The 27,556-nt window shown below is 42.6% G+C and overlaps 1 protein-coding gene across 3 annotated transcripts; it reads left to right on the top strand.

Annotated features, from left to right (window-relative positions):
• Positions 1 to 1,713: 1,713 nt before the first annotated feature.
• Positions 1,714 to 27,017, top strand: LOC148027134 (E3 ubiquitin-protein ligase RGLG3-like). Of its 3 annotated transcripts, none has more exons than XM_087691672.1 (12): positions 1,714 to 1,852; positions 24,358 to 24,538; positions 24,660 to 24,744; positions 24,826 to 24,969; positions 25,071 to 25,184; positions 25,356 to 25,453; positions 25,536 to 25,615; positions 25,715 to 25,820; positions 25,943 to 26,070; positions 26,170 to 26,326; positions 26,471 to 26,527; positions 26,617 to 27,017. In XM_087691672.1, the coding sequence occupies exons 2-12, from the start codon at positions 24,407 to 24,409 to the stop codon at positions 26,698 to 26,700; spliced, it is 1,185 nt and encodes a 394-aa protein (XP_087547798.1). In that variant the 5' UTR covers positions 1,714 to 1,852; positions 24,358 to 24,406; the 3' UTR covers positions 26,701 to 27,017. The 3 variants fall into 3 exon arrangements, with proteins under 3 accessions (XP_087547798.1, XP_087547800.1, XP_087547799.1); XM_087691674.1 differs by having other exon boundaries at positions 1,716 to 1,852; positions 24,400 to 24,538; XM_087691673.1 differs by lacking the exon at positions 1,714 to 1,852 and adding an exon at positions 19,951 to 24,236.
• The last annotated feature ends 539 nt before the right edge of the window (positions 27,018 to 27,556 follow it).

The raw sequence follows: 27,556 nt of genomic DNA, 5'->3' as shown, positions 1-27,556 counted from the left end.
AAACAAAGTAATAACTTAGCATAGCAAAAAAAATTTAGGTGGTTTTATTGGAAAATTATGCAAGAGATAAATTAATTGTTGAAAGAAGTTCCCATAACTTGGAAGCTGCTTCTCTAGAAAAATGATTGGTCAAAGCATGATTCTAATCCTACAATGTCAAAGGAAAATCACAAAAGGTATTTTAATAAGTATGATTACCTTTACTCAAAGCATATCTAAGTTCTTATTGGATGCTAATGGATGCATGCAACTTACTTATTTGATAAACCGTACGATTTCAATTACTAGATTGTCACAAAGAACTTGACACATACTCAAATGCCAATAAGTTCGCGTGCCTTTAATATCATGCTTACCACTTACACTTTGGGCATAAACTCTTTTGGTTATGAAGCTAGAATCAACTTGCATATTAAATGATCATTATCATTGTTGTTTAACTTTTGAAACATCTACTGTCTTCTACTTTAGATAAATGTGTATTTGGAGTATTGGGACACATAAGTGGATCTTCAAATCTATTGTAGGCTTTAAGAGGGAGGGAAAATGGATATAAACCATAATTTCAATCTTGGCTTCCACAAACATTACTTATGTTTACAAAGTTCAACTATATTTAATCATTTGAATAGGATCAAACTTTTCTAATGCATATATTTGGATGTATAGATAAATTGAATACACTAATATAAATAGTGGATTTTCGTGTACACCCAAATGAGGAGTGTGGGCATATATGTACACAAGGATGTGTACACGAGAGAGAGAGAGAGAGAGAGAGAGAGAGAGAGAGAGAGAGAGAGAGAGAGAGAGAGAGAGAGAGAGAGAGAGAGAGAGAGAGAGAGAGAGAGAGAGAGAGAGAGAGAGAGAGAGAGAGAGAGAGAGAGAGAGCAGGAGTCCTTGAGTTCAATTCCTATAGTTGTTTAATTATCTAATAGGAATAAAAAAGCAAGAGTTGAACTTGAGTCTACGAGTTAAGAGCCTTGCCACATGAAGGGTTATTGACTTAGAAGGGAGAAAACGATGATTTGCAAATTCACAACATGTGCAAGTTGAAGTGTGAGGTGGATCCCAATGAAGAGAGGAGAGAGAGGGAGCTTTTGATGGCTCATGGATAGTTTTATAGTGATGTTTGGAAGGCCATGTGGGATGACTCTTTGGTGTTTACATAGTACCCTCAGTTTTGAGGGTGCTACATAAATTCTCCAAGTTCCCATTCAATGTGCTGCCAACAAGTAATGGTATTGTGTCTGAGAAGTATGTAGCATGTGGACCTGTGCAGGTCAATTGACTTGCATGTGTCCTAGCCCTAAGAACTCAATGGCCTACCATTGAAGTAGCCACTTGTTTGATAACATGAAAGAAAAAAGGGAAATTATCACATAAATAAAGGTCAAGAGATTATTATATAGAGATAGATGAGCCTTGTAGAAGTGGCAATGTGGGTCAAGGCACACTAGTATGACTAATTCAGATAAAGCATTTGGGTTGGGTGGGGACTAAGGTCAAGTCACAAGGGGACTCACTACCGATGGCGATGATGGTGATAATAATATTGATACTAAATAATAACAATAATTTAATAAATAAAGAAGTCATGTAGAATCCCAAAAAGGGCTACTTCCCGTGACTTGGTAAAGCCGGGTCGATCCATTGTGAAAGGTACGTGAACGAGAGAGAGAGGGGGTTAATTATTTTATCAATCTCAAGAGTCCCTGCAGACTCTCCTTTTCCTGCACACACAGTCGTCTTCGGCGAACCTTCCAGGCCGCTTTCGCCTCCATCACGCCCCTTTTCTGCATCTGGATACCTCCAGATTCCTGCCATAAAGCTTCTCTTATGGTGCTCTCAGGTATGCTTCCCACCTCTCCTCCTTTCTGTCGTCTTTTCTAGAGCAAAAGAACTTGTTTGATTCTTTCAGTTACAGTGTTACCTACTCAAACGCAGATGCATGTCTCCGAGACCTGATAACGCTTTGTTGTTCCTCTTGTTTGCCGTTTGTTGCTCAAGTTGGTTGCCTGTAGTTGTTTTATCAGAAGCTTTTTTTAAAACTGATTAAGTCTCAGAGCTCTTGTTGCCTGTGCAAAACTTGGCTTGTCATAGTTGACCCCGATATCACAGAGAGGTGCAGACCATTCCGCCCCTCTTGTATAGACCATAAAGTGGAAAGGTTGCAAGCCATACGCAGTAACTGAGCTTTTTCGAGTCCAAGTTTTGCACGTGTCTAGACTTGCTACGGAAGCTTATTGTACAATTGCCCCCTGAAGTGTGGCATATGTGTGACTGCCATATTTATGCACCTTGTTAATGGTAATGGTAAATGCGCCTGCCTGTCTCTGTGTTTTTACAGATCTCTTTTCATTTTGAACGAAAAACATATATACCTGTGAAGCTGTTCTAGCTAGTAGTACTTTTCTGTTCTCCCCATCATTTATGTGAAGACATCACTTTTTGCTAGATGCAACTTTGGTATCAGATCTAGCAGCTCATGGACAATGGAGCGAAGCCAGGCTGGAGATGATATGGCCAAAATGATGTTTGCTCAAATCATCTCGATTCAATTGTCATTAAGTTAGTCACATTACTGCATTGGATATTTTGTGACCACGTGTGGCTACAAATATTCTTATGATAAGGTTTGGCACAACAAATCAAAGATGATGCTGCTGCTACTTTGCGACCCATATGGTGTAATCGACAACCGTTTCCCGAATGACTCCGTCTCGATAATCATCTTGCACACATTGCCAATCTTGGGCATGATAGGCTTCCAAAAATATGGCACAAACTTGCTTTGATATTAAGTCTAACTCACTTAGCACATGCTAGGGGTGTGATTGTGTTTAGAGCCTCAAGCACGTGTATGATGAATAAGGATTGCATGAGATAGAGACAAAAACTGGAAGAGGGGTGCACCCATTTTACTAAAACTAGATTGAGTGACTCACACATGCAAATTAAATTGAGTGAAAATAATCTCAATTAGAGAAAAGCAATGCTAGGTGCTATGTGGTAAGTATGCTATATGAGACTAGTATTTGAAGTAGAGGTAGAAATAGAAGAAGAGATCACCATACAATTGGTTCAAGATAATATTAAGTTTGAAGGTAATTTGATATTTTTGTTCCTCCAATTTGGGCATTTTGTGATTGTGCCTCCATTTTGGGACGTGTCTTAAAACGAGGTTTCTATCATGTGTTGAAATGTCATAGTGGCGTGAGTATATTTTGTGTTGATCATACACGTGGAGTTTGAGTCTCATGTAGAGTATCCATTTGGTATACCGCACATGGACTTGCACCATCACCACCAACATGGCTACATCCTTATACTTTGGCCTTGATCTTCACTTCAAAGCAGTTCATGTCACATGAACTTGCCCTCATTTTATCTTCGTCTCTTATATCAAAAGAATTGTGACAACTTGAGGATTTAAAGCCTTCGTGTCACTATTTAGTAGCTACAAAGTTAGTACTACCTACTTAGTTATGCAAATCTTTGTGTGGTTGTTTCCCTTCTCTTACTATAAATGACTCTAATGAAGAGAAATATGTATGCAAACATATAATAAGAGTATTTATTGAAGGCTAGAATCGAAAGTTGAGAACTAACGCATGTTGCTGTTGATAGAAAAAGAGAAATACAGATGGTTAAAGTTCAGGGCCTCTTCCTCATAAATTAAAACTTTTTTTTACAAACCCTAAAAAAAAAATAAATTGGTGTCTAAACACATTTTGGAGTTTGAGTTTTTGAAACACTTTAGAAATGACATTGAGGGGTTTGAAATGTTGTTTTGGGACATTGTGATTACAATTAACTTTGATTTTGGTATCCTTAGCTCTTGGCATAGTGAGCATTGCTCTGATAGTGAAGGAGTTGACACCAAGAATGTAATGGATAAGTATATAGGTTATGTGGTACAAGGGCAGAGCAAAATAAATAAGGTGTAATGTAAAACTTTCATTAAATTAAAAGTTTGTATTTTAAAATTGAGTTACATTGAAAGTTTCGCTAGTAAAAGCATTGAAGTGGCCTACTTTAGTTATAAAGCAAGCCCTATGCTGTACTTAAGTTTGGTCCAATAAGAATCTCACTTACGATGAATGATCAAGATTAATTAGTTGTTAGTCCTTAATAAAAAATAGATTTGACTAAGGAGCAGCTAATTTCTCATTTAGAAACTTGATCTTGGCTATTTGGAGTCTCTTTCTCTCTCATTTGAGCAGCCCAAGTTTTGGAGACAACCACTTTTCTACTCTATGCTATAGATATTGTAAATTTCAGCCATGGAATCTCCGATGTAGTGGTAAATCAGCCCAATGATGATAGTATTGAGCTTTACAAAGAAGGGCAAAAAATTAAAGATCAATGTGTACTTATTTTTTTGGATCCAAAAACATGATGAAACTTTATTTCTATTGACACGGTTGCCCGTCTAGGTATTAGCATTGGAAAGCTTCGTTTGCGTATTTAAAGTTATGTGGATAGCGGAGAGTTTCTTTATTGTACCTTTGGAAGGATGTGATGTCTTGCTTGGGATGCCTTGGTGCCATCGTGTACATGCGGTTGTTGATACATGTGATAAAATTGTGATACTTTATCATAGCAGCAAGGTTTATACTTTGGATGCAAAATTGAAAGGAGAATTTGCCCCTCCTGTATTTGCTTCTGCTATTTCCAAAGTAATGAAAAATCGTCTTTCAACTTACTTGGTTTTTACTAAAGATAAAAGTGATAATGAGAACATTGGGAATGTGACTCACTTGGATAAAGGTCGGATGTGATTTTTGAAAGTGTATGTTGATTGCTTTTCTCAGTCACTTTCAAGGCAGCCACTACATGAAAAGCCCAAGGATCATGGCATAGATTTGATTTTTCGGTAGTAGCCCTCCTAACAAGCCACATTCTAGTGTAAAAAAATAATGGGTTATGGTGTATGTGCATTGCTTATCGTGCATTGAATAAGATCACGATAAAGTAAGTTTTCGATTCCTAGGATTGATGACATCTTGGATAGATTGTAGGAGGTAACCATTTTCAGCCATATAGATTTGAAAAGTGGATACTGTCAGATTTGGATTAGGCCCAAAGATGTATCTAAGACAATGTTTCAAATATCTTTTGGTTTATATGTATTTTTTGTCATGCCATTTGGGCTTGACAGGCATAGGGTACTTGTAGGTACTTTCTTCGAAGACACGGTTGTCTTGTCAAAGAAAGAGACTGACCATTGAAAGTACTTGACAATACTATTCAATGAGTTGTGTAAGCATGAGTTGATAAATGACGAGAAAAGTGAAATTTTCTTGCATGAGATTCACTTTTTGGGGCACATTGTATCGATTGATGGCATTCCTATATACTATGGAAGCTACAAAGTTGAGGCAATTTGTTCATAGCCACATCTCAGGAATATTCATGAGACTCGTAGCTTTATGGGACTTTGTTCATACTACAAAAAGTACGTATAGAACTTTGTTGAAATTGCTTTTCCATTGTATGCTTTAGAGAAGAAGAATGTGCCTTTTAGATGGACAGTAGTGGAGATTTCAGCATTTGATACGTTGAAAGACAAAATGACTTCAAATCCTATGCTTGTGTTGCTTGATCTTAGGAAGTCATTTGTTGTACAGTGTGATGCATGTGGAATTAACACTGGGATTGTTTTAGTGCAGGATGGCCATGTAGTTGCTTATGAAAGTCGTATTCTCCATTGTGCAGAGAGGATTTTGTAGGTCCATGTGAAAGAGCTCTTTTCTGTAATTCTTGCATTATTTATGTGGAAACACTATTTATCAGGGGCTTATTTCACAATGCAAATAAATCATCAGACATTGAGGTACTTTCTATCGTAGACGACGTTGTTCGAGAAGCATAAGATGGGTAAACTTTCTCTCTATGTTTCATTTTCAGATTGTACACATTGATGGTAAAAAGAATGTAGTGGTTGATGCACTATTACGGAGGCCTCAATTATGAGCTATCAGCATGGTTTACCACACTGAGTTGGATGCTATGAGAGAGAAATATGTTGCTGATTTAGACCTTGGGGATGTCTATGATCAGCTTTGCAATGGCTAGAGGTTTGAGCACTTTATGCTTAGAGAGCGTTTTCTAATGATGCATAGACGATTGTGTGTCACAAAGTAGGTGAGAATCAAGGTGATAATTGAGAGTCATGCTTCTCCTTATGTAGGGCATAGAGGTATTGAAATTTGATGCCACAGTTAAGGTAGTGGAACATTTTTTCAACTTTGAACCATGATGTTAAGCAGTTTGTTAGGACATGCATTGTGTACCATAAAGTGAAGTATGATAGGCAAAAGATGCCAAGTTTATTGTAATTCTTGCCTATTTCAGATAGGCCTTGGCAGAGCATTTCTATGAATTTTATTTTTGAGCTTCCTCATACATTTACAAGAAATGATGGGATATGGACTATAATTTGCAGGTTCAGTAAGCAAGCTCATTTTATTCCAATGAGGAAGAAGATAAAGGTTGATCATATGGCATGTTTTTAAATGCAGCACGTGTTTAAGTGCTATGGCTTGCCAGAGTTGATCATTAGTGATCGAGACCCACAGATGATTAGTTTGTTTTGGAAGGGGCTCTCTGAGAACATGGGCACTATATTGAAATTTGCTTCATCCTTCCATCGACAAACTGATGGTTAGTCTAAGGAAGCTAACTTCACAGTTTGGGTCTTTTGAAGTGCTATGTATTAGATCACAATAATACTGTGCATAGTTTCACTGGTAAGGCTTCTTTTGAGGTGGTAAGAAAGTACCCCCTATTTTGCACACAAAGGATAAAATCCTTGAGGTTAAGTATGCTCTTCAAAGATCATAGGACAAGTAAAGGACGGTAGCTGATCATCATAGACGTGCTTTGCGGTTTGGAGAGGGCGATTATGTATTGGTGTGTTTTGAAAAGGCAAGGCTGAAAAAGATGAAGGGCAAAGAGAGATTGTACCCAAAGCTGAGTATGAGATACTATGGGCTGTTCCAAGTGTTGGAGAGATTCAGTTATGTGTATTATAGATTGAAATTACCTCACACTGGTGGATGCATAATGTCTTTCATGTGAGCTTACTAAGGCCTTTTCATGTTGATATGTCAGAGGATGTATTTGCTGAAATTCAGCCCAAGGTTGAGGAGCCGGATGAGATATTAACACTTGAGTAGATATTGGCACACAGTAAAAGATCAGGGGTAGGGTTTCTAGACGGTATTTGGTGAAGTTTCATAACTATTTTCAATGGATGCCAAATGGATGGAGGAGGATGACTTGGTAAACCATCCTCAACTGTTGTAGCTTTACCTTGATGCTTTCTAGCTAGAGCCAGGAGATTACGTGATGCTCATGAGGGAGCTAGCACCTCTGCTCCTCAGTGATCGACAACTCTAGATGTAGTGGATCTCAGATCTGTTTAGCATACATTTAGGGTATTATAGCTGATAGTATATTGTTAAGGGATCACTATTTAGTGTACTAGTCACTATGTTCGTATGCGTATGGTATGGTTTATTATCTGCAGCTCTGGAACTATACATTTCCATCACTTTATGCTTGGTGTAGCATCAATTACGATTAACATTGGATCATAGGTTTTTGATCATTACAAAATGTTTATCTTATATTGATTTTGTTAAATAGTCATTAGTTTTCAATGGTATTCAGCTAATTGTATGGACGGCACCATGTGTTATGATGCCATTGATGTTTCAGCCATGGTTTATGCTATATTATGGTTTGGTCTTGCTAGATAAGTTGAGCTCATGAGTAATGGATTCATCCCATGATATTCTAGCAATGATATTGAGATTTTTGGTGAGCCTTATGCTATGTTATGCTCGTTGATAATTTTCAGTGTGTATTTGGCAGTAGCATGGTTTGGCAGCAGTGACCAATGCTGTCTTTACTATTATGCCTTGTGGAAATTCTAGTGTAGTACTTTGCTTTTAATGCATTCGACAGTGCAATTGGGGACGGTGGCAAGGATTTCAAGGGGGAGGGTTTGTCAGAGTGCAGCGGTGCGGAAGCGTAGGACTGAGAGAGAGAGAACGCAGAGAGAGAAGGGAGAGAAAGAGACAGTGTACACTGAAGATCTGCTGTATAAAGAATGCTGAATACAAAGATATACACGGGCGCAGTGCGCTGGACTGTGTGTCTCCACCTCGACGATGCGACCTGCTGTCCACCTCGAAGTCTGCTGCAGTCTGCACTGTCTGCTGTCTGAAATCTGTGAACAGAGACAGAAATCTGCACGGCACCGGTCTGTAATCTGTGACAGAGAATAATGGCCAGACTGCTGAAAACGTCAGCAATAAATAGGCGAAAAATCACCTAGAACGGGGCGCCAAAATAGGGCGCAGCCTGGAATAAAATGGCTGCAGGCAGTTGGACTGCCACGTGGCAGTCCGACTGCGGCAGGTCCGACTGCAGCAGTCCGACTGGACTGCACCTGCCTGGCTGTGATCCTCTCTAACACCCCCTCTCAGAGCCTGGGCAGGGCAGAAGCCTGAGGGATATGGAATGTTGCCGAAGTAGAGCCTGAGGAAGCGCCTTCGTAAACAAATCCGCAAGATTGTCCTCCGTCTTGCAATACTCCACAGTGATGGTCTCATCCAGAAGCTTTTCTCGGATGAAGTGGTACTGGATCTCAATGTGCTTCGTCCGGGCATGAAAAATAGGGTTCCTTGCCAAGGCAATGCAACTCTCATTGTCACATCGCAGCAATGTAGGACGAGTTTGGGGGCACCCAAGCTCCTCCAACAATCTCCGAAGCCACACAACCTCACATGTGGTGGAAGATGCGGCCCGATACTCCGCCTCAGTAGACGAAAGGGCTACCGTGGGCTGCTTCTTGCTACTCCATGAAATAACACTTGCACCCAAAGTAAAGCAGTAACCTGTTGTAGACCGCCTGTGGTCCACGTCACCGGCCCAATCCGAGTCGCTCCAACCTGCAAGTACAAGATCTGACCCATCTGTCCCTGCGGGGTAATGAATCCCCAAATCAGACGTCCCCCTCAGATACCGAAGTATCCTCTGAGCAGCCTGCCAATGCACCGTCTTAGGTTCACTCATGAACCCTGCCAAGAGCCCAACAGCAAAACATAGATCAACCCTGGTGTTGAGAAGCCAAATCAAAGACCCTATCAACTGTCGATAGCGGGAAGCATCCGCCAAAGGAGAAGCTGAGTGGGAAGTGGCCTTCCAGTGCGGATCCATAGGAGTAGAGAGGGCCCGACAATCTTCCATCTCAAAAGACACCAAGAGCTCCTGTACATATCTCTGTTGGGAGAGAAAGATCCTCCTCTGAGACTGAAAAATCTCATGTCCTAAAAAGAAATGGAGTAGCCCCAAATCCGTCATCTCGAACGTCCGATGTAAAGCTGACTTTGTCTCCTGGACCTGCTGTGCATCATCACCTGTGACAATCAAATCATCAACATATAATACAAACAGCACACAACCATCCTCGGAAGTGTGAACATACAGCTGCGGATCGGCCTTGGACTGCCGATATCCCAACTGAGTCTGGAGGAACGAATCAATCTTCTCGTTCCAAGCTCGCGGGGCTTGCTTGAGACCATACAGGGCCTTTTTCAACCTATAGACTTTCCCATCCGAAGAACCAAAGCCAGGAGGCTGCTCAACGTAGATCTCCTCCTTCAAATCACCATTCAGGAAGGCCGACTTCACATCCAGCTGGTAAACAGGCCATCTTCTATGGCCAGCCAAAGCAAGAACAGCTCTAATGGTTGCCATACGAGCTGTAGGGGCAAAGGTGTCATGGCAGTCAATCCTTGGGCGCTGGGCAAAACCCTTAGCAACAAGGCGAGCCTTGTGCTTATTCAAAGTACCATCACTGAGATATTTGGTCTTAAAGACCCACTTGACTCCAATCACCTTCTTCTTCGGGGGGCGTGGCACAAGTGACCAAGTGCCATTCCTCTCAATAGCCTCCAACTCAGCTTCCATAGCTTTTTTCCATGGGGTGGACTGTAAAGCCTCCTTCACGGAGGTGGGCTCTCGATCTTGCATAACTCGGGACATCAAACAATAATTGGAGCAAACAAGCTCCGAAGAATGCGCCTGGTGCCTCCGTGACCGCCGCGGACCATCCTGCGGTCCCCACTCCTCAGGAACCCCCTCGATCCCTGAATCACGGAGTGTGTCACGGGCCCAGCGAGGAGGAGGCTGAACCTCCCCTCGTCGTTCTCCAGCAGTAGAAGACTCTGGAATGTCCACCGGTAGTAACTCCTCAGAAGGATCCGGTGGAACAGTAGACTCTGTGTCAGAAACAGAATCATAATCAAACGGCACAGGCTCCAGTGGAACTGTAGAAGGAGCCAAACTCTCCCCTGGATCTCCAAGAACGGGATGCTCCTCACCCGTTGAAGAAGCCGGAACCTCCACAAACCGCACATCACGGCTAGTATATACATCCCGCTTGACGGGATCATACAGTCGGTAGCCTTGGGACTGGGAGCTGTAGCCAACAAATACATGTTTTCGGGAAGCCGCTTCAAATTTGTCACGATGAGCCTTGGGAATGTGAACATAGGCATCACACCCAAAGACCCGAAAGTAAGAAACATCTGGCTTCGTCCCAAAATAAGCCTCAAATGGAGTCATCCCTTCCACGGCCGAAGTAGGGGATCGATTAAGAATGTGGACTGCAGTAGCCACAGCCTCGGCCCACAGAACCTGAGGGGTCTGTCAGTGCTCCATCATGGTGCGCGCCATCTCGATCACACTGCGGTTCTTCCGTTCTAGAATACCATTTTCTTGAGGAGTATTGGTATTGGCAAACTCCTGGTGAATTCCTCTATCTGCACAAAACCGAGCAAATTCATTAGACACAAATTCACCTCCCTTGTCGGATCGCAAGGTCTTCAACTTCCGGTCTGATCGGTTCTCCTCAAAGAGAAGCCAATCCTTGAAGTGCGAGAAAGCTTCTGACTTTAGTGCCAAAAAGTAGGCCCATGTCATCCTGCTATAGTCATCCACGATCAGCATGAAGTACGAGCTCCCACGCAGGGACTCATTCCTCATAGGGCCACATAGATCCGTAGATACTAACTCCATCGGTGAAGTAGACCGCCGCGAAGCGGTGTGGGGAATGGCATCCCTATGCTGCTTCCCCCTTATGCAGGAGACACATGGCTGCTGGCTCACCACTATATCCGGCAACCCTCGAACAAGCTGTCCCTGTGACGCCTTCCGAAGATAGTCATAGTTCAGGTGACCAAACCTAGCATGCCATAATTCAGACTGTGACTGTGAGGTAAGAAGAAGAGTGGAGAGGGCAGTGGAAGACTTCAGTTTGTAAATGCCGTTCTCCTCATATCCAGATGATAGAACCTTCCTCGATTCACGATCAAGGACTCGCACTGTAGAACTGTCAAACTCCACCAGAAGACCAAGGGAGCAAATCTTATGGACTGAAAGGAGATGGTACCCCAATCCTGGTACATGCAAAACCTCTGAGGTATGGGTGCCACCTCGTCCATCCGGAATAAGCTGCATCTTACCCCGACCTGCAATAGAAACTGAAGAGCTGTCTCCAATGAGAACCTGCCCACGCGAAGGTCGCAGCTGGGCAACACCATCTGATGAAGGAGTCATGTGCCGTGAGGCACCACTATCAATAATCCACTCTCGAGATTGGGGAGCCGCCATCGCAGCATCAGAAGCATTCGGTTCGGTGAAGCGTCCTCAATGACAACTAAATGTAGAAATGCAGCTGATGAGGGTGCAGCCACTGCTCCAGAATCCTTGGTTTCCTTCTTCTTGGTGTCCTTCGAGTCTTTGTCAGGGCAATCCTTCTTCCAATGGCCAGTCTTTCCACAAATATGGCATGTGGAGTCTTTGTCCTTGTCCTTGTCCTTGTCCTTCTTGGACTTGTTATCCCCCTTCTTCTTCTTTTGGTCCTTCCCCTTCTTCTGAGAGGCTTGACCTGTCAACGCCTCCGTCTTGGAAGCATTCTGTCCCTTTAACTGTTCCTCTTGGTCCAAGACCATAGGAACCAACTCCTCCCACCGAAGAGTAGACTCTCGCCCCGAAGCAATAAGGGAAGAGTAAAATGTACCGAATCCTGGCGGCAACTGGGACAACAGTGTGATCGCCATGTCTTCGGAGGAGATCGGCTTCCCCGCATTCTGAACGTGCATCTGTAGCTGCCTTAGCTTGTTAATGTGTTCCCTTAGCGAAGAAGACTTATTGACGGACAAGGTCCGCATCTGTACCTCCAAAGAAACCCTCTTCATCAGGGTCATCCGATTGTACATTTGATCAAGCTCCAGCCATATCTCACGAGCCACCGTCAAGTGCTCGATGTGAGCGATCACGGCTGTAGTGCATGATAGAAAGAGAAAGGATCGAATCCTGGCATTCAGTTTGTCCCAATGAGACTGGGCCCTGGCCAACTCCGCACGAGCATCGGAAGAGAGTTTGGACTCATCTCTTACCGAAGGCCGGTCAATATCTTCCTGTACCAACTCCGCCAAATCATAGGACTCCAGAATGGCCAACATCATAACGCGCCAAATGCGGTAGTTGTCGCCGTCGAGCTTCTGATCTGTAGGAAGAGCCGGTAGGACAGGCACCTTCCGGTCCATAATCGCTTGGAACTCCAAGTCCATCTCTGTAGACATCTTCAGCTGCAATGCCTTCTCAAACGCAAAAGCAGCCCCCTCTGACTGGGTAAACTCAGCCTGCTAAGGCTCTTCCGCGTCCCGAAGCTTCTTCACCCGCCGGAGGAGATGAAAAAGCAAAACCTGCACTTTTAGGTTGAAAACTCAAACTTTCTCCGCGTCAAACAGCAATAAACAGCAGCAAATCCACCACCTGTACTCCTTTCCTGTGCGCCCACACTCGTTTCAGCCTTGTTCCAAGGCGCAGCCCTCCTGTCTGCCCTTAAACGCAAAAAACGCAAATTTGTGTCGCGATGGAAACTCCTCTTCAGGTTGATTCTGCGCTCAGTCAGCCCTCAAACACTGCTCTGATACCATGTCAGAGTGCAGCGGTGCGGAAGCGTAGGACTGAGAGAGAGAGAGAACGCAGAGAGAGAAGGGAGAGAAAGAGACAGTGTACACTGAAGATCTGCTGTATAAAGAAAGCTGAATACAAAGATATACACGGGCGCAGTGCGCTGGACTGCGTGTCTCCACCTCGACGATGCGACCTGCTGTCCACCTCGAAGTCTGCTGCAGTCTGCACTGTCTGCTGTCTGAAATCTGTGAACAGAGACAGAAATCTGTACGGCACCGGTCTGTAATCTGCGACAGAGAATAATGGCCAGACTGCTGAAAACGTCAGCAATAAATATGCGAAAAATCACCTAGAACGGGGCGCCAAAATAGGGCGCAGCCTGGAATAAAATGGCTGTAGGCAGTCGGACTGCCACGTGGCAGTCCGACTGCTGCAGGTCCGACTGCAGCAGTCCGACTGGACTGCACCTGCCTGGCTGTACCTGCCTGGCTGTGATCCTCTCTAACAGGGTTGTCATGAGGATGTGAAATTTTACTTGCTTTACTTAACATTTGGATTAGTTTTTGAACAAATGTTTGAGTATAAGTTGCACTTGTGAAGTGTGACTGAGATTATTTCAAATTTACTAGCCAAAGACTCAAGGAATTTAGTGGATGTCAAAGGCAAAAGTTGTCTTAAGTAATGCTGCACAGATACTAGGTGGTATCTGGTTTCAGAAATTGGCCTAAGACATTTTATTAGCCATAAATGTTAGTTGGTGATACTAGGGATTTGGCATTTAATGGTACTTAATGTCAAATTAGGAGCTAAAGACTTGGGAACACTTGGGAGATGAATTGGCCTAGCTAATTTAATTGTTGGTTAGTCAAATTGATTTTTTGGTCATTAAAATATTTATTAAAATAATTTTCAAAATTTCATGACTGAAAATTAATTTAATAATGCAGATAGTGCTAGAAAATGGGATTGGAAGGTTGCCACTTGGAAAAACTTGCCCATACAAGTGGAAAAGACGTTTTTGAGGCTGGGGGGAAGAGAGAGATTTATTCCAGTCTTGTGCAAGCTGAGAGAGATAGAGAGAAGGCTGCCATGTTGAGATATCGAGCTCCACTCGTGATATGCCAGGGTGGCCGTTGTGCATTTATGTCACCGACTTGTTAGCTGCAGATGTGGTTGATACACCGCCCATGAATAATAGCTAGATGATAGCTATTCTTATCTACTCTAGTTCGTGGTTCAGTTAGTATACCACCTTAGTTAGTTGAGTTTGGTTTGAGACCCATATATAGGGTTCTTCTATTTCTTTGTACTAGAGATCTTTTGGCTTACACAACTAAGAAGAGGAAAACTGTTTTCAGCCTCCACCTGTGTGTGTATTCTCCCATTGTGCAAGTAAAAAAGTTACAAGTGAGACTGCTTCCTTCTCTTCCACAATCTTGACATGGTATCAGAGCTTGGTTTGTGGTAAGGAGCTCAAGAAAGCAAACCAAGTTCGCGGCGTTCTGGTAAGAGGACTAGTGTTGCTTTCATTTTTCGAGTTTGGGAGCAAGTCTCTGTAGGTAGCACAGGCGGAAAGTGCAAGAGTGCATTGTCTCAGATTGAGACGTCCTTCGCGGTGAAGCAAGAGGGCAGTATATGCTGCGGGAATAGGCTTTAACCCTCGGTTACCTTGTTTTTTTGATTTGAAGCCATTTCGGGGCCTGTTTTGGAGGCGAAAATTTTCCGCACGCACTCAAGAAAAGGCACTGTTTTTTGTTGTGTGACCATTGTTCTACATGTCGGTGAAAAGTTACTGTAGAAATTGCATCGTATGCTTATGTGTAGAGACATTGGGAGTTACAGAATCATCCTTGTTGCCTGTTGATGCAAAATCGTCATTAGGAAGTGACTGTGTGGTCAAATATCACTTTTGTCAGTTTTGCAGATTTGCCCTTGTGAGGTTGAAGCTGTGTTTTTTGCAGTGACAGAATTCTTTGTAGTGTTCTGTAATGGCGTCTGATTCACTTTCACAGATTGTCACTGAAAACCTTGACAAGAACAACTTTCAAGCATTGAAGTTTAGAATGAGGAATTTCCTTATAGGAAAAGGATATTGGGAATTCGTTGTAGGAAACGAAGAAAAACCAGTTCTTCCTGATGTTCCCAATCAACAACAAATGCAGGTATTTAAAGGATGGCATGAGAGAGCCAGAAAAGTTATGTACTGGTTGTCTATCAGTATTTTAGACTCTATGATTGTGCATATTCAGGATGCAAGTACGCCAAAGGAGGCATGGGATACTTTGTAAAAAATATATAGCACAAATACACAAGCCATGAAAATGCAGCTCAAGTAAGAGTTGCACAATGTGCAAAGAGACAGTATGAGCATCAATGACTACCACATGAAGGTGAAGAAGATTGCAGATGCACTTGCTTCCATTGGGTCTCCAGTGGAAGATGATTTTAGTTTGTGTGACCTTGAATGGTCTAGGAAAGGATTATGCACAGTTCTGAACATCCATTTCCGTCCGTGAAAGATTTCCTGATTTTGAGGAGTTGATGGCTCTTCTAATTTCTAAGGAGCAGAGATGGTGGTGCATCTTCTTCAAGAGGAACTTCAAAAGAAATGAGCATCTTCTAGTAGTCAGGGTGATGACAGAAATGAGCATTTGTTTATGATGCAGCACATGACCAATTCTGTGACAAGTGCAGAAGAAAGCAACAATATGTGGTATGTTGACTCAGGTGCATTAAACCACATGACAGGTTATGTAGAATGGATGCATGATGCAAGGAAAATGGAAAAACCAGGATTTGTGGAGACTGGTGATGATACTGCACATCCTATTGTGCAGATTGGAAAAATTTCTTTGTCTATGCAGGATGGAAAAAAGAAATACCTGTCGGATGTATTTCATGTCCCTAATATCACCAAGAACCTGGTTTCTGTTGGTCAAATGGTTGAGCAGGGCTTGCAGGTCAGATTTAATTCTCATGGATGCTTTGTTGAGGATATGAAAAATAAAGGTCGCTTGATAGCAAAAGAAAAGAAGAAAGGCAGAATGTTTACGTTGGAAGCAGACATGCTTGAATTGAGTGCAGCAATGTTTGCACATGGGACCGGTGTAGTTGTAGATATTGATATCTGGCATAAACGCATTGGTCATGTTAATGTACAGCGACTTAAATCAATGTAAGCCCAAAATATTGTTGTAGGATTGCCTAAATTCAAGGTTGCAAAAATACATAAGGTATGTGAAGTTTGTCAATTTGGAAAATATGCAAGGAAACCATTTCCTAGACATGTTCAAGAGAGTAAGATGCCATTGGAATTAATCCACTCTGATGTGTGGACTACTAAAGCTGTATCTATTGGAGGCTATCATTATTTTGTCACTTTTATTGATGACTATAGCAGAAAAGTTTGGTGTATTTTATGAAAAAGAAAAGTGAAGTGTTTGGGCATTTCAAAACTCTTAAAGCTATAGTTGAAAAAAAAACAAGTCTGCAAATAAAATGCCTTAGGTCAGATGGAGGGGGTGAGTATCTCTCAAATGAGTTTGCAAGGTTCCTGCAGGAGCATGGCATAAAGCAGTAATATTCATGCAGTCATACCCCACAACAAAATGAAATTGCAGAAAGAAAAAACAGGTATATCGGAGAGGTATCTTGTGCCATGCTCAACGAAAAAGACTTGCCAGATTTTTACTGGGCTGAAGCAGTTGCTACAGCAGTCTACATAATGAACAGGACTCCCACTGCAGCAATACATGGGATGACTCCAGAGGAGAGGTATACTGGTAGGAAACCAGATATTTCTCATTTGAAGATTTTTGGTTGTATTGCCTATGTTCATGTGCCAGATGAGTTGAGATCCAAGTTGGATCCAAAAGCTGAGAAGTGTATCTTTATTGGTTACTCTCTGCAGCAGAAAGGGTATAGATGCTATAACCCTTCTACTCGTAAGTTTACAGTGAGCAGAGGTGTTGTTTTTGATGAGATGAGTAGCTGGTATAAACCAGTAAATGTGATTGATGATGTAGATGCACAAAATGGTAATGCTGCAGAGAATTCACAGCAACAGTCACAAAATATCAGTGGATCTGGAGTGTCCTCTAGCAGTGGTTCACATTCTTCGCCGTGGACAGGTAGATTGAGATCAGGAGAATCTCCTCAAAACAATGCAGATAGTGGTATGCAGGTTTCATGAAAAGGAAAAGAGAAGGTAGATCGGCCCATGTTTGATGTGAATGCAGGTCACTCTTATGTGGATGGTGAATCCAGTGGCTCAGAACAGAGCATTGATGATGAGTTGGGACTTTTTTCTATTGTTACACTTGGAGTAAGGAAGACCAGGGATGTTTTGAGAGCACCTGGGAGTGAACCTACTTTGCGCAGGTCTACCAGAGCTAGGTATCCTGTGGATAGGCTGAAATATGATGGATTTACAGCCATTCACTATGTCTATATGGTCAAAGTGATACAGGAACTAAAACCCACTTCTTTTGAGCAAGCCATGGAAAAAGAAAAATGGGAGAAAGCCATGGATGAAGAAATGGATGCCTTGGAAGCAAATGCTACATGGTAATTTGTACCTTTGTCTAAAGATAATAATGCAATTGGTTGTAAGTGGGTTTATAAGGTGAAGCACAATGCAGATGGTTCTGTGAATAGATACAAGGCAAGATTAGTAGTCAAGGGGTATGCACAAACATATGGCATTGATTATGAAGAAACATTTAGTCCGGTTGCAAGGATGGCAACCGTAAGAGTAGTCATTGCTATGGCTGCATCAAAGGGATGGTCTTTACATCAGATGGATGTAAAGAATGCCTTCTTGCATGGTGATTTGCAAGAAGAGGTCTATATGGAGCAGCCACCAGGTTATGTGAATGCTGTTCATCTTGAGTTTGTTTGCAGGTTGAAGAAAGCCTTGTATGGCTTGAAGCAAGTACCTAGAGCATGGTCTGACAAGATATGACAGTATCTTGTCACTATTGGCTTTCAGATTTCCAAGGCAGATTTCTCACTTTATGTGAGAAAAACAGAGAAATGTATTATGCTGCTTGTTATTTATGTTGATGATTTGATTATCACAGGTGATAGTGATGAAGATATCATTCATGTGAAAATGCTATTGAAGCAGAAGTTTGAGATGAAGGATTTGGGAGAGCTGCGTTATTTCTTGGGCATTGAGGTGATTAGATCACCAAGTGGGATACGACTCTTGCAGAGGCAGTATGGATTGGACATGCTGTCCAAATATGGGATGACAGGCTTTAAGCCTATTTCAGTTCCTTTGGAGCAGAATGTGAAGCTGAGCGCAGATGCAGCTGAGCTTCTCGAAGACCCTACTATGTACAGACGCATAGTAGGAAGTTTGATTTATATGACTATTACCAGGCGAGATTTGAGCTATGCTGTTGGATTGGTAAGTCAGTTTATGCAGGCTCCAAGGAAACCGCATTTGGATACGGCTAGACGCTTACTCAGGTATGTGAAGTCCACATTGCAGTATGGACTATTTTATGAGACTGGGGTTCAGATACAGTTGCATGGATACACTGATGCTGATTGGGTTGGTAGTATTTCTGATAGACGATCTACCAGTGGATGTGTGTTTTCTTTTGGGAGTGCTACAATCACTTGGAGCAGCAAGAAACAGTCTACAGTTGCCTTGTTGAGCACAGAGGCTGAGTACAGGGGTGCAGCAATGGCTGCATGTGAGATAGCTTGGTTGCATAAGCTACTTTATGATATGCATCAGCCTACAGATGGGCCAATTGTCATTTATTGTGACAATATGAGCAGTATACACTTGGAAAATAACCCAGTCTATCATGCTAGAACAAAGCACATTGAGGTGCATTATCACTATGTGCGGGAGAGGGTTTTACTAGGTCTTATTAATCTAGTTTATGTCAGCACAGAGGATCAGGTAGTTGACATATTCACGAAGGCATTGGGCGCAGAGAAGTTGCGCAAGTTCAGAGACCTGCTTGGTGTGCAGGAATTAGGATTGAGCTCGAGGGAGAGTGTTGAGATATCGAGCTCCACTCGTGATATGCCAGGGTGACCGTTGTGCATTTATGTCACCGACTTGTTAGCTGCAGATGCGGTTGGTACACCGCCCATGAATAATAGCTAGATGACAGCTATCTTTATCTACTCTAGTTAGTGGCTCATTTAGTATGCCACCTTAGTTAGTTGAGTTTGGTTTGAGACCCATATATAGGGTTCTTCTATTTCTTTTGTGCTTGAGTTCTTTTGGCTTACACAACTAAGAAGAGGAAAATTGTTTTCAGCCTCCACCTGTGTGTGTATTTCCCCATTGTGCAAGCAAGAAAGCTACAAGTGAGACTCCTTCCTTCTCTCCCACAATCTTGACATGCCATAGCTACTACCATAGTTGACAAGCCATTTCCAGCCAGTAAGAGATCCTTTGGAAGCTGGTGACATGCTCTAAAGAGACTACAATGGTAGGTGACAGTTATCGTGGCTGTCTAACAAGGCAGCAGCTGATTTCTTCCATTTTCCTGTGATGGAAGTCTGAATTTTCTCTCTAATCAGCACTCTCTCTCATTCTGTAGCCATTTCCTAGCCTTGATGTGAAGATCTTAGCATTCTAATCTCTGGAGGTTGAGAAATTGTATTTTTCTTTGCTTTAAACCCTAGTTCAGAGTAGAAATTAGGGTTTTACGGCAACCTTAGGAAGGGTGCCAAGAGGTTGAAGCCTCGAGACTTGAATTTTTAGGGTTGAGAATTAATTCTCCATAAGATTCAAGTGAGGGACTAGACAACATTCCAAATTGGGGCAAATTTCATTTCCCAAGGAGTTGGTGAAGGCCAATTGCCCATGCAAATCAAGGGGCAAATCAATTTGAAGACTTGCTGGTCATTATAGATAGCAAGCGGCCTTTGGATTGCAAAGGGGATTGAAGGAATCCCGTTGTATTCAAATTAAATTGCAATTAAAGATAAAGAAATATTGAAAGGGGTGCTAATTTGGGGGTCAATAGGGTATCCAATGTCCAAGATTGATTGGTAAATGTTTGTGTGCCATCATTTCATTAGTTATTGCTTGTGTAATTAAGTTATAATCAGGTTTTTAGCACCCCTCCATGGTAGGAAGGCTGGTTCTATACATGTCATTGTGACCAATGCTACTAGCACCCATCCGGATGTCCAGGGACAGAATAGATAGGGTGGCAACAATATGTCAGACAAGGTGGGTTGACTGGTGGACAACATGTCTATTTATACATGAGTGGATCCTTCCAAATTAGGGTTTGGCTTATGGGACACAAACACTCTCTAGGAATGTGTTTCTTTTTAATGAAAGTTTGGTAATTTACATGTGTTGGGACTTTTTTAAAGAGCTAATCAATTCATAAATGCATTTTTAGCTCAACAACAAAATTCAGCTGATTTTCATCTTCTATGCTAGGTGTTCAAGGGAGTTGCCATGGGGCACTACAACCCAAAATGCATTGTGGCATGTATGGTAACATTGGCATGCAGTCTAGAATGCAAATTGGAGTGTTTGGTCAATTGGAAGGCCCTATTGGGCATATAATATTTTAGGAAATACAACAATGGCATAATGGGGGCTGTTGAGAAACCCTTCACCCGCAGTTTAAGTTTTCGCGTTTCTGCGTTTTGTGTTTAGGGTTTCCAGCCCCCAAAAAGGGGCGCCATCCTAGACTGACTGTGCCTATTTATAGGCCACTCTCTCATTCATTCCTCACGGCTGATTCATTCAGTCCATCACCTCTTCTCTCTAGCCTCTCTAGCCTCTCCACTACCCTCACACCCCTTCAGGAGGACATTGCGGTTCGTGGTTCATGGTTGTCTTCATCATCTTCCTTGTGCTACGGCACCCTTGTTCCCTTGTATCACATTCACTCCATGATTCGGAACTTCATTATTCCATTCATCAGAGTTTCTTCTCTTCTCCATGTTTGCCGAGTTCACTTTGTGTTCCTCCCTGCCAACCATACCGTCTCGCTGGTACGTTATCTTTTGACATGGTATCAAAGCTGGTTCTGCTCAAACAGTGGCAAAGATCCTCCACTCAAGTGAAGGCAAAGGCCAGTGGCGGGTTCGGCATCCACTTCTCTTCTTCTTCCGTTGCATCAAAATCTCGTTTTGGCAGGTTTCAGGTGTTTTCAGCTTGTTGCCCACACCCCTTTCGCGAAGGACATCGCAGTCTCAGCTGTCCCTTGCTGTCGTCTACAGTCTGGCGCCTATTTCCAACCTTCCACCCGCAGTTTGCAGCTATTTACAGCAGAACGACTATTGCTGATCACTCTCCATTCAAAAAACAATATCGTTTTTGCAGATTTCAAATATTTCAGCTTGCTGTCCACATCCCAAACATAAAGGACATCGCGGTCCAAGCTGGCCATTGCTGTCTACAACGGTACGATGCTTGTTTCTAGCCTATTACACACTGTCCGGAGCTGATTTTAGCATATTGACTGTTGCTGCTGTTTTTTCCTCCGTTTTTAGTCTTTTTCTCTCCTCACATGGGTTTTACTACTGATTGCAACCTCTTACTACTGGTCGCATCTTCCTCCCATTGGCAGCTCACTTCCAGCCCTTCCACTACCCTCCTACCCCTTGAGGCGGACATTGCGGTTCGTGCTTCACACTGTCCTTACACCCCTTGAGGCGGACATTGCAGTTCGTGGTTCATGCTGGTTGACCTCTTCCTTCTTCAGCAAGGCACACAGGTACCATGGCGTCTCCCCCAATAGATTGCCCATCTACTGGGTGTTCCTACTATGGCACGAATGGGCATCCCACCGAAGATTGTCAACTTCGACCTTGCTCCCCACCTCCCTGGAGTATATGCGTCTTCCACCAGGCACTCCTTGTGCCACCTCTCCTTTTTGGGCCACAAAGATTGTTCTGCATCGGCTATCAGAGTACTATGCTCAAGGCAATAAGACGCATCCGATGCGCACTAAGTCCTTTTCGAGCACATGGAGGATCGATTGCCGCTACGACCTCATGGAGATCGTCGTAATGCCAGCGGCAATCTTCTCCCACTTATTTTCAGGTACTGGCTTTCACGACCTACGGCTCTGCAGTCCGCTCCATCGAGAGACGGTGATTGTTTAATACCGTCTCCTCGTCAGTCCGCTCCTTTGAGAGACAATGGTTGCTCGACACCTTCCTCTTATTTGGCTACCTTGTCTGCTCCACTGAGAGACAGCGACTGTTGCCCACCTCTTGCTCATTCTGAGCCCCACCCTTCCCCACCCTTGATTACTCAGGTTTGAGGGACTACCTCTGGGAGCTCTTCGGCACCCCAGATACCTTCTTCAGCACGACCAACGGCACTTCCTTCGTCATTAGACACTTCGGAGTCCGTGATCCATGAGTTTTTGGATTCCATGTCTACTTCAAAGGGGGATGTTATTTCTTTGCCCTCAAAGGGAGCATCTACTTCTTCTTCGACTTTTGCGGGGGGCCCTCCACCTCCCACCTCAGAGGGGGAACCTACTCCACATGTTCTTCTTCACCCATCCTCTACTTTCTTGGGGTGGCTGTCTTCGACCAGTCATCTCTTCTACTGATACCCAGGATCTTCAGGTACCACCTAGATCGGGACCTCGGAGGTTCAACCGCGACTTGGTGATGAGGCCTTCGTATTCCTTCCAGCATGGATGCATGGAGCTAGTGGCTTCTCTCCCGAGGTTGAGTTTCGGGTTCTCCAGTTCACTCTGTCTATTGTCCTTTACTGCTGGTTCCCTTTCAGGTGGAAATCTTGGATCTTAGGGATCCTCTACCTCCTATGCATTGCATGATTTCATCATCTTTGTACTAGGGCGCTTGGGCAAGAGAACAATTTCCCCACGAGGGACACTGTCCAAGTGACACCTGCTGCATAAGCATTCTTCAACATGTAGCATTGCATCTCCACCTCACTTTTCTCGTTTCCCTTTTTGGGCTTGAGAGGGGGTGTTGAGAAACCCTTCACCCGCAGTTAGCGTTTTTGTGTTTTGCATTTAGGGTTTCCAGCCCAAAAAAGAGGCGCCATCCTGGACTGACTACGCCTATTTATAGGCCACTCTCTCATTCATTCCTCACGGTTGATTCATTCAGTCCGTCACCTCTTCTCTCCAGCCTCTCCCACTACCCTCACACCCCTTGAGGAGGATACTGCGGTTCGTGGTTCGTGGTTGTCTTCATCATCTTCCTTGTGCTACGGCACCCTTGTTCCCTTGTATCACATTCACTCCATGATTCGGAACTTCATTATTCCATTCATCAGAGTTTCTTCTCTCTTCTCCTCTTCTCCATGTTTGCCGAGTTCACTCCGTGTTCCTCCTCGCCAACCCTACTGTCCTTCTGGTACGTCATCTTTTGACAGGGGCCACCATTTTTGCAACCGCTAGTGTATGATAACTTGACATCTTTGGTAAAGTTAAAGACTTCAGAGGTGGGGCAGCAATCAAATTTGAAACCTTTAATATTGTGCAGGATGGATTGAAGGCTTTGACTTTCATTCAAAAATTTAATGTAACCTATTTTGGGGCAAATTTTTTGAAATCCAAGCATTTGAAAGTGCACAAGGTAGCCACTTTTCTGAAAGGGAATGCACTTTAGTGGTGGACAACCCTCTTGATGCAATGCAAGGCATTGGCAACATGGGTGCATTTTAAATAAGTTTGCTCTTCCCAATGGCTTTAAAGGCAACAAAAATGCTTCAAGAGACAATGCTGAAAACGAGGGCAGCAATATGAATTCTTGGGCAACAAGTGTAAACCCTTAAAAAAGGGTCAACAAGTTGAAAATTAGTCTAAATTGTTCTTTTGAAAGTGTAGACAAGGCAAAAGGACATTTGCTAGTGCCAAGAAAGCTGTTGAAAGGAAGGCATTGTATGATGCAAAAAAATGCTGAGTTTGTGAACAAGAGGTACACATAGCATGCAAATACTTAGAATGTAAGTCTAAAAGTCATGCAGATGGTAACAAGGATCAGTAGGCAAGAAGCATAAAACTATAGCTGGATTGGTTTCTGGTCTTGTTGGTGAGTAGCCAAATACAGCTGGGACTCCTAGATTAATGTTTTGTTGGACTTTGACCCAATACTTTTAATGGGAAAGAGACATGGTACTATTGTAGTGATGAGAGAGCTCCCACATTCTATTAGGTGTTGGCTTGGCTACTTATGGGACATGACCATTTGGGTGGAGATACGAATGAACGCCTTGCTTTGATAGTTGTGCTGCCAAATTTCATGTATGATACACTTTTTGTTGCCTCTGTTTTGTGGCTTAGGTAATTCAGCCCACAGATGCATCAGATGAGGCTATCTCCTAAGCTCACAGATCTTTTGGCTTTTCCATTGTCTAAAATGTAGATGCGATTGGCAATACATAACACGCTGAGAATTGGATAACAGATTTCTGATGGGCTCCAGAATTTCTCGCTCAGTTTCATTTTCATCCCAGGAATGGACTCATCGAGACTCTCCACAAGTTACAAAAAGCTTTAATAGGCAGTTTTCACGCATTGATGACGAGTACAACAGTCTTGAACAGGTTTGTGAGTTTGAAATTCTTGCTGTCCATGGGTTTAGTTAAAACCCAAGAGCTACCTATTATATCTTTGCAATAATCTTGACCATTTCAAAAGTAACAAGCATCTTCAATTTGCAAACAGGTGACACATGCTCTGAGAGCAGCTGGCCTTGAATCATCAAATCTGATTGTAGGTGTTGACTTTACCAAGAGCAATGAATGGACGGGTAATCTATTATCTGTTGTTCATGTAAATTGTCATCATCAGTCATGATTCTGAATTGTACATGCTCTGGTGATGCCTATAGGAAAAAAGTCTTTCAATGGAAGAAGCCTACATGCTATGGTTCCCAATATTCAGAATCCTTATGAGCAGGCGATATCTATTATTGGCAGAACACTCTCACCTTTTGATGATGACAATTTAATACCTTGCTTTGGCTTTGGAGATGGTACACCAGTTCTTTTCCGTCTAGCATCAGTCAGGGCTACCCTCTTATTGTGTAATGTAAGTTCGTTGAGGTAATAAATGGTGGAGTGGGGCTTTTTGCAGTGACAACACATGATCGCAACATTTTCAGCTTTTACCCAGACCAGCAACCTTGTCAAGGGTTTGAACAGGCTCTTGCACGATACAAACAGATTGTTCCTCATTTGCGCTTGGCTGGTATGCTCTGTCTGAGTTAAGATGTTATCCCTTCTATGGCAGTTGCCTATTCACTATTTGTAATGCATAGTTTTAAGTGTCCATATTAAACCTTATGCAACTGTCAAGTCATAGTATTATTTTTGGTTGCTAATGACGTTCATTGATTCTTTTGACATTTAAAATTCATAGGGCCCACATCTTTTGCTCCCATCATAGAATCTGCTATTGATATTGTTGCTGAAAGTGGATGCCAATACCATGTGTTACTGATAATAGCAGATGGACAGGTATGAAAATTTGGCTTTTTGAAGTAAGTGGCTTGTCTTGGTAGTTAGCAATTCAGAAGCAACTTTGTGGCTGGCCTGTCAGGTGACTAGAAGTGTTGACACTGGCTTGGGGAGATTAAGCCCACAAGAGCAAAATACAATTGATGCTATTGTCACTGCAAGGTGTGCACTGCTAAAGCATTTGCCTTGCGCTGCAAATTTTGCACTTCCACTATCAGCTGGTGTTAGCTGACTTTGCATATTTTTCCAACATAAATGCAGTGAATATCCGCTCTCCATTGTGCTCGTGGGAGTCGGTGATGGCCCGTGGGATATGATGAAGGAATTTGATGACAACATTCCAGATCGTGCATTTGATAACTTTCAGGTTGGGTACTTTACATGTAATATCTGAATGAAACATTTACCATGATGAAGCATTTTGCAACTACAGTTCTGTGAAGTTGCTGAATCAAAAACATGGCTTTGTTTTGAATGTGCGCATTTCAGTTTGTAAATTTTACAGAGATCATGTCAAGAAACATCCCTGCAGCTCAGAAAGAAGCTGCATTTGCACTTGCAGCATTAATGGAGATACCGAGCCAGTTCAAAGCTGCACTTCATCTAAGTCTTCTCAAGTAAGAGTCAATAGTAAAAAGTTTCTTATGGAACAGTTAATGAAGTCTCCTTAGAAGCTTCTGTTTGAAAGCCTGCTTACTTTTCATGGTCTTCTGTAGCCGTCATACAGAGAGAGTAAGATTGCTGGAACCTTTAGGACCACCGCGTGAAGTGTTACTGCATGATAATGCACAATTCACATATTCAAACTCAAGCAGTCGGAATGACTATTATCAATCTACCAGCTCATCAGGGCCTGGTGGTGGTGATTCTCAGGTAATCACATTCTTCTGTTTTGATAAGCTATTAATCAAATATATGCTGAATAAAATTTCAGGTTTGTATAGCACAGTCAACTCTGTAGCTGTCCATAGCGTGTAGTACACTGGCTGACTAATTTGGTGTTTTTCTTTTGGGCAGAGTTGCCCAGTTTGCTGGGTTAATCCAAGGAATATGGCTTTCAATTGTGGTCATCAGGTTCTGCTTAATCTTCAAAACTCTGCATCAACAGTGTGTTTCTTTCTAGTACTTTGATTATTTATTGCAGTTCATTTTGACATGTGCAGACATGTGAAGACTGTGGAAACGATTTATCAGTTTGTCCTATTTGTCGGGTATCTATAACATCAAGGCTGAGGCTCTACACATGAGCTTTTCAATACACTAGTAGTGGAGTTTCACCTGTTTTGAATTCCCTGTACATATGTGTACATTATACTAGGTTGTTCATTTTGAGATTGAATAAAACAAGCATGTGATTCAGCACAAATTTCCCTCACAACCTGCCTGTTGGCCATACTTTGGAAAGAGCTTGCATGCGCACATGGTTCTTGGAAAAATGCGTGCTATGCAGTGTACATGTCAACTTCATTGTTATGACAGGTATACCACAAATATTATCAGGATATTTCATGGTGAGCAGGGTGCCACATTTAACAATAGGAAGAGCAGGTTATTTTTGTGCTTTCATTATTTGTCACAGTACTTTGTCCTTGTGGATATGATGAAAGCCATGTGACTAGTGCAAAGGGAATTCTTCAATGGTTTGCAAAGATACAAGGGATGTATCAGCGTAGGAACTTATAAGTGAGTATTCCTGTGGTAGCTGTGTGAGAATCCATGATGGAGTGGGTTCTGATTTTTTTGTTACATTCAAGTGACTGCTTTCCTTGTCTGTCTGCTTTCTTCATGGTAAATTGTCTCTGTTTTCGAAGAGAGAATCTGTAGTCTTGTGAGGTTTAACTGTATGAACATATATTAAGAATACTCATCGTGATAGGACATCTTTAGACACGAGTTTCAACAGTGTATAACATGCATAAAGCTCTCTTATCTTGAAAGGATGTCCTTAGATAAGGTTTTCAACCTAGAAGTCCTTCTGTGGGTGTGGGCACCCATATGAGTGTGTGCATGACACCTGTGCCAACATGTGGTATTAGCATTGGCAACATATCTCTCTCTTTTCCTCATGTTTTCATCATTTGCCTGTATTGGTATACAATTTTG

Source organism: Lygodium microphyllum, chromosome 13 (assembly GCF_053477565.2).
Source record: "Lygodium microphyllum isolate KBCC chromosome 13, Lygodium_microphyllum_v1.1.10, whole genome shotgun sequence".
In the NCBI taxonomy this organism is placed as follows: domain Eukaryota; kingdom Viridiplantae; phylum Streptophyta; class Polypodiopsida; order Schizaeales; family Lygodiaceae; genus Lygodium; species Lygodium microphyllum.
Note: the sequence above shows the minus strand (reverse complement) of the source record. Positions and strands in the feature narration are given on the sequence as shown.

Coding starts and splice junctions, on each gene's coding strand:
- LOC148027134 (XM_087691672.1), top strand. CDS start 24,407: ATGGGCTCCAGAATTTCTCGCTCAGTTTCATTTTCATCCCAGGAATGG. Junction 24,745..24,825: donor CAAGAGCAATGAATGGACGG/GTAATCTATTAT, acceptor TGATGCCTATAG/GAAAAAAGTCTTTCAATGGA. Junction 25,616..25,714: donor GATGCTATTGTCACTGCAAG/GTGTGCACTGCT, acceptor ACATAAATGCAG/TGAATATCCGCTCTCCATTG.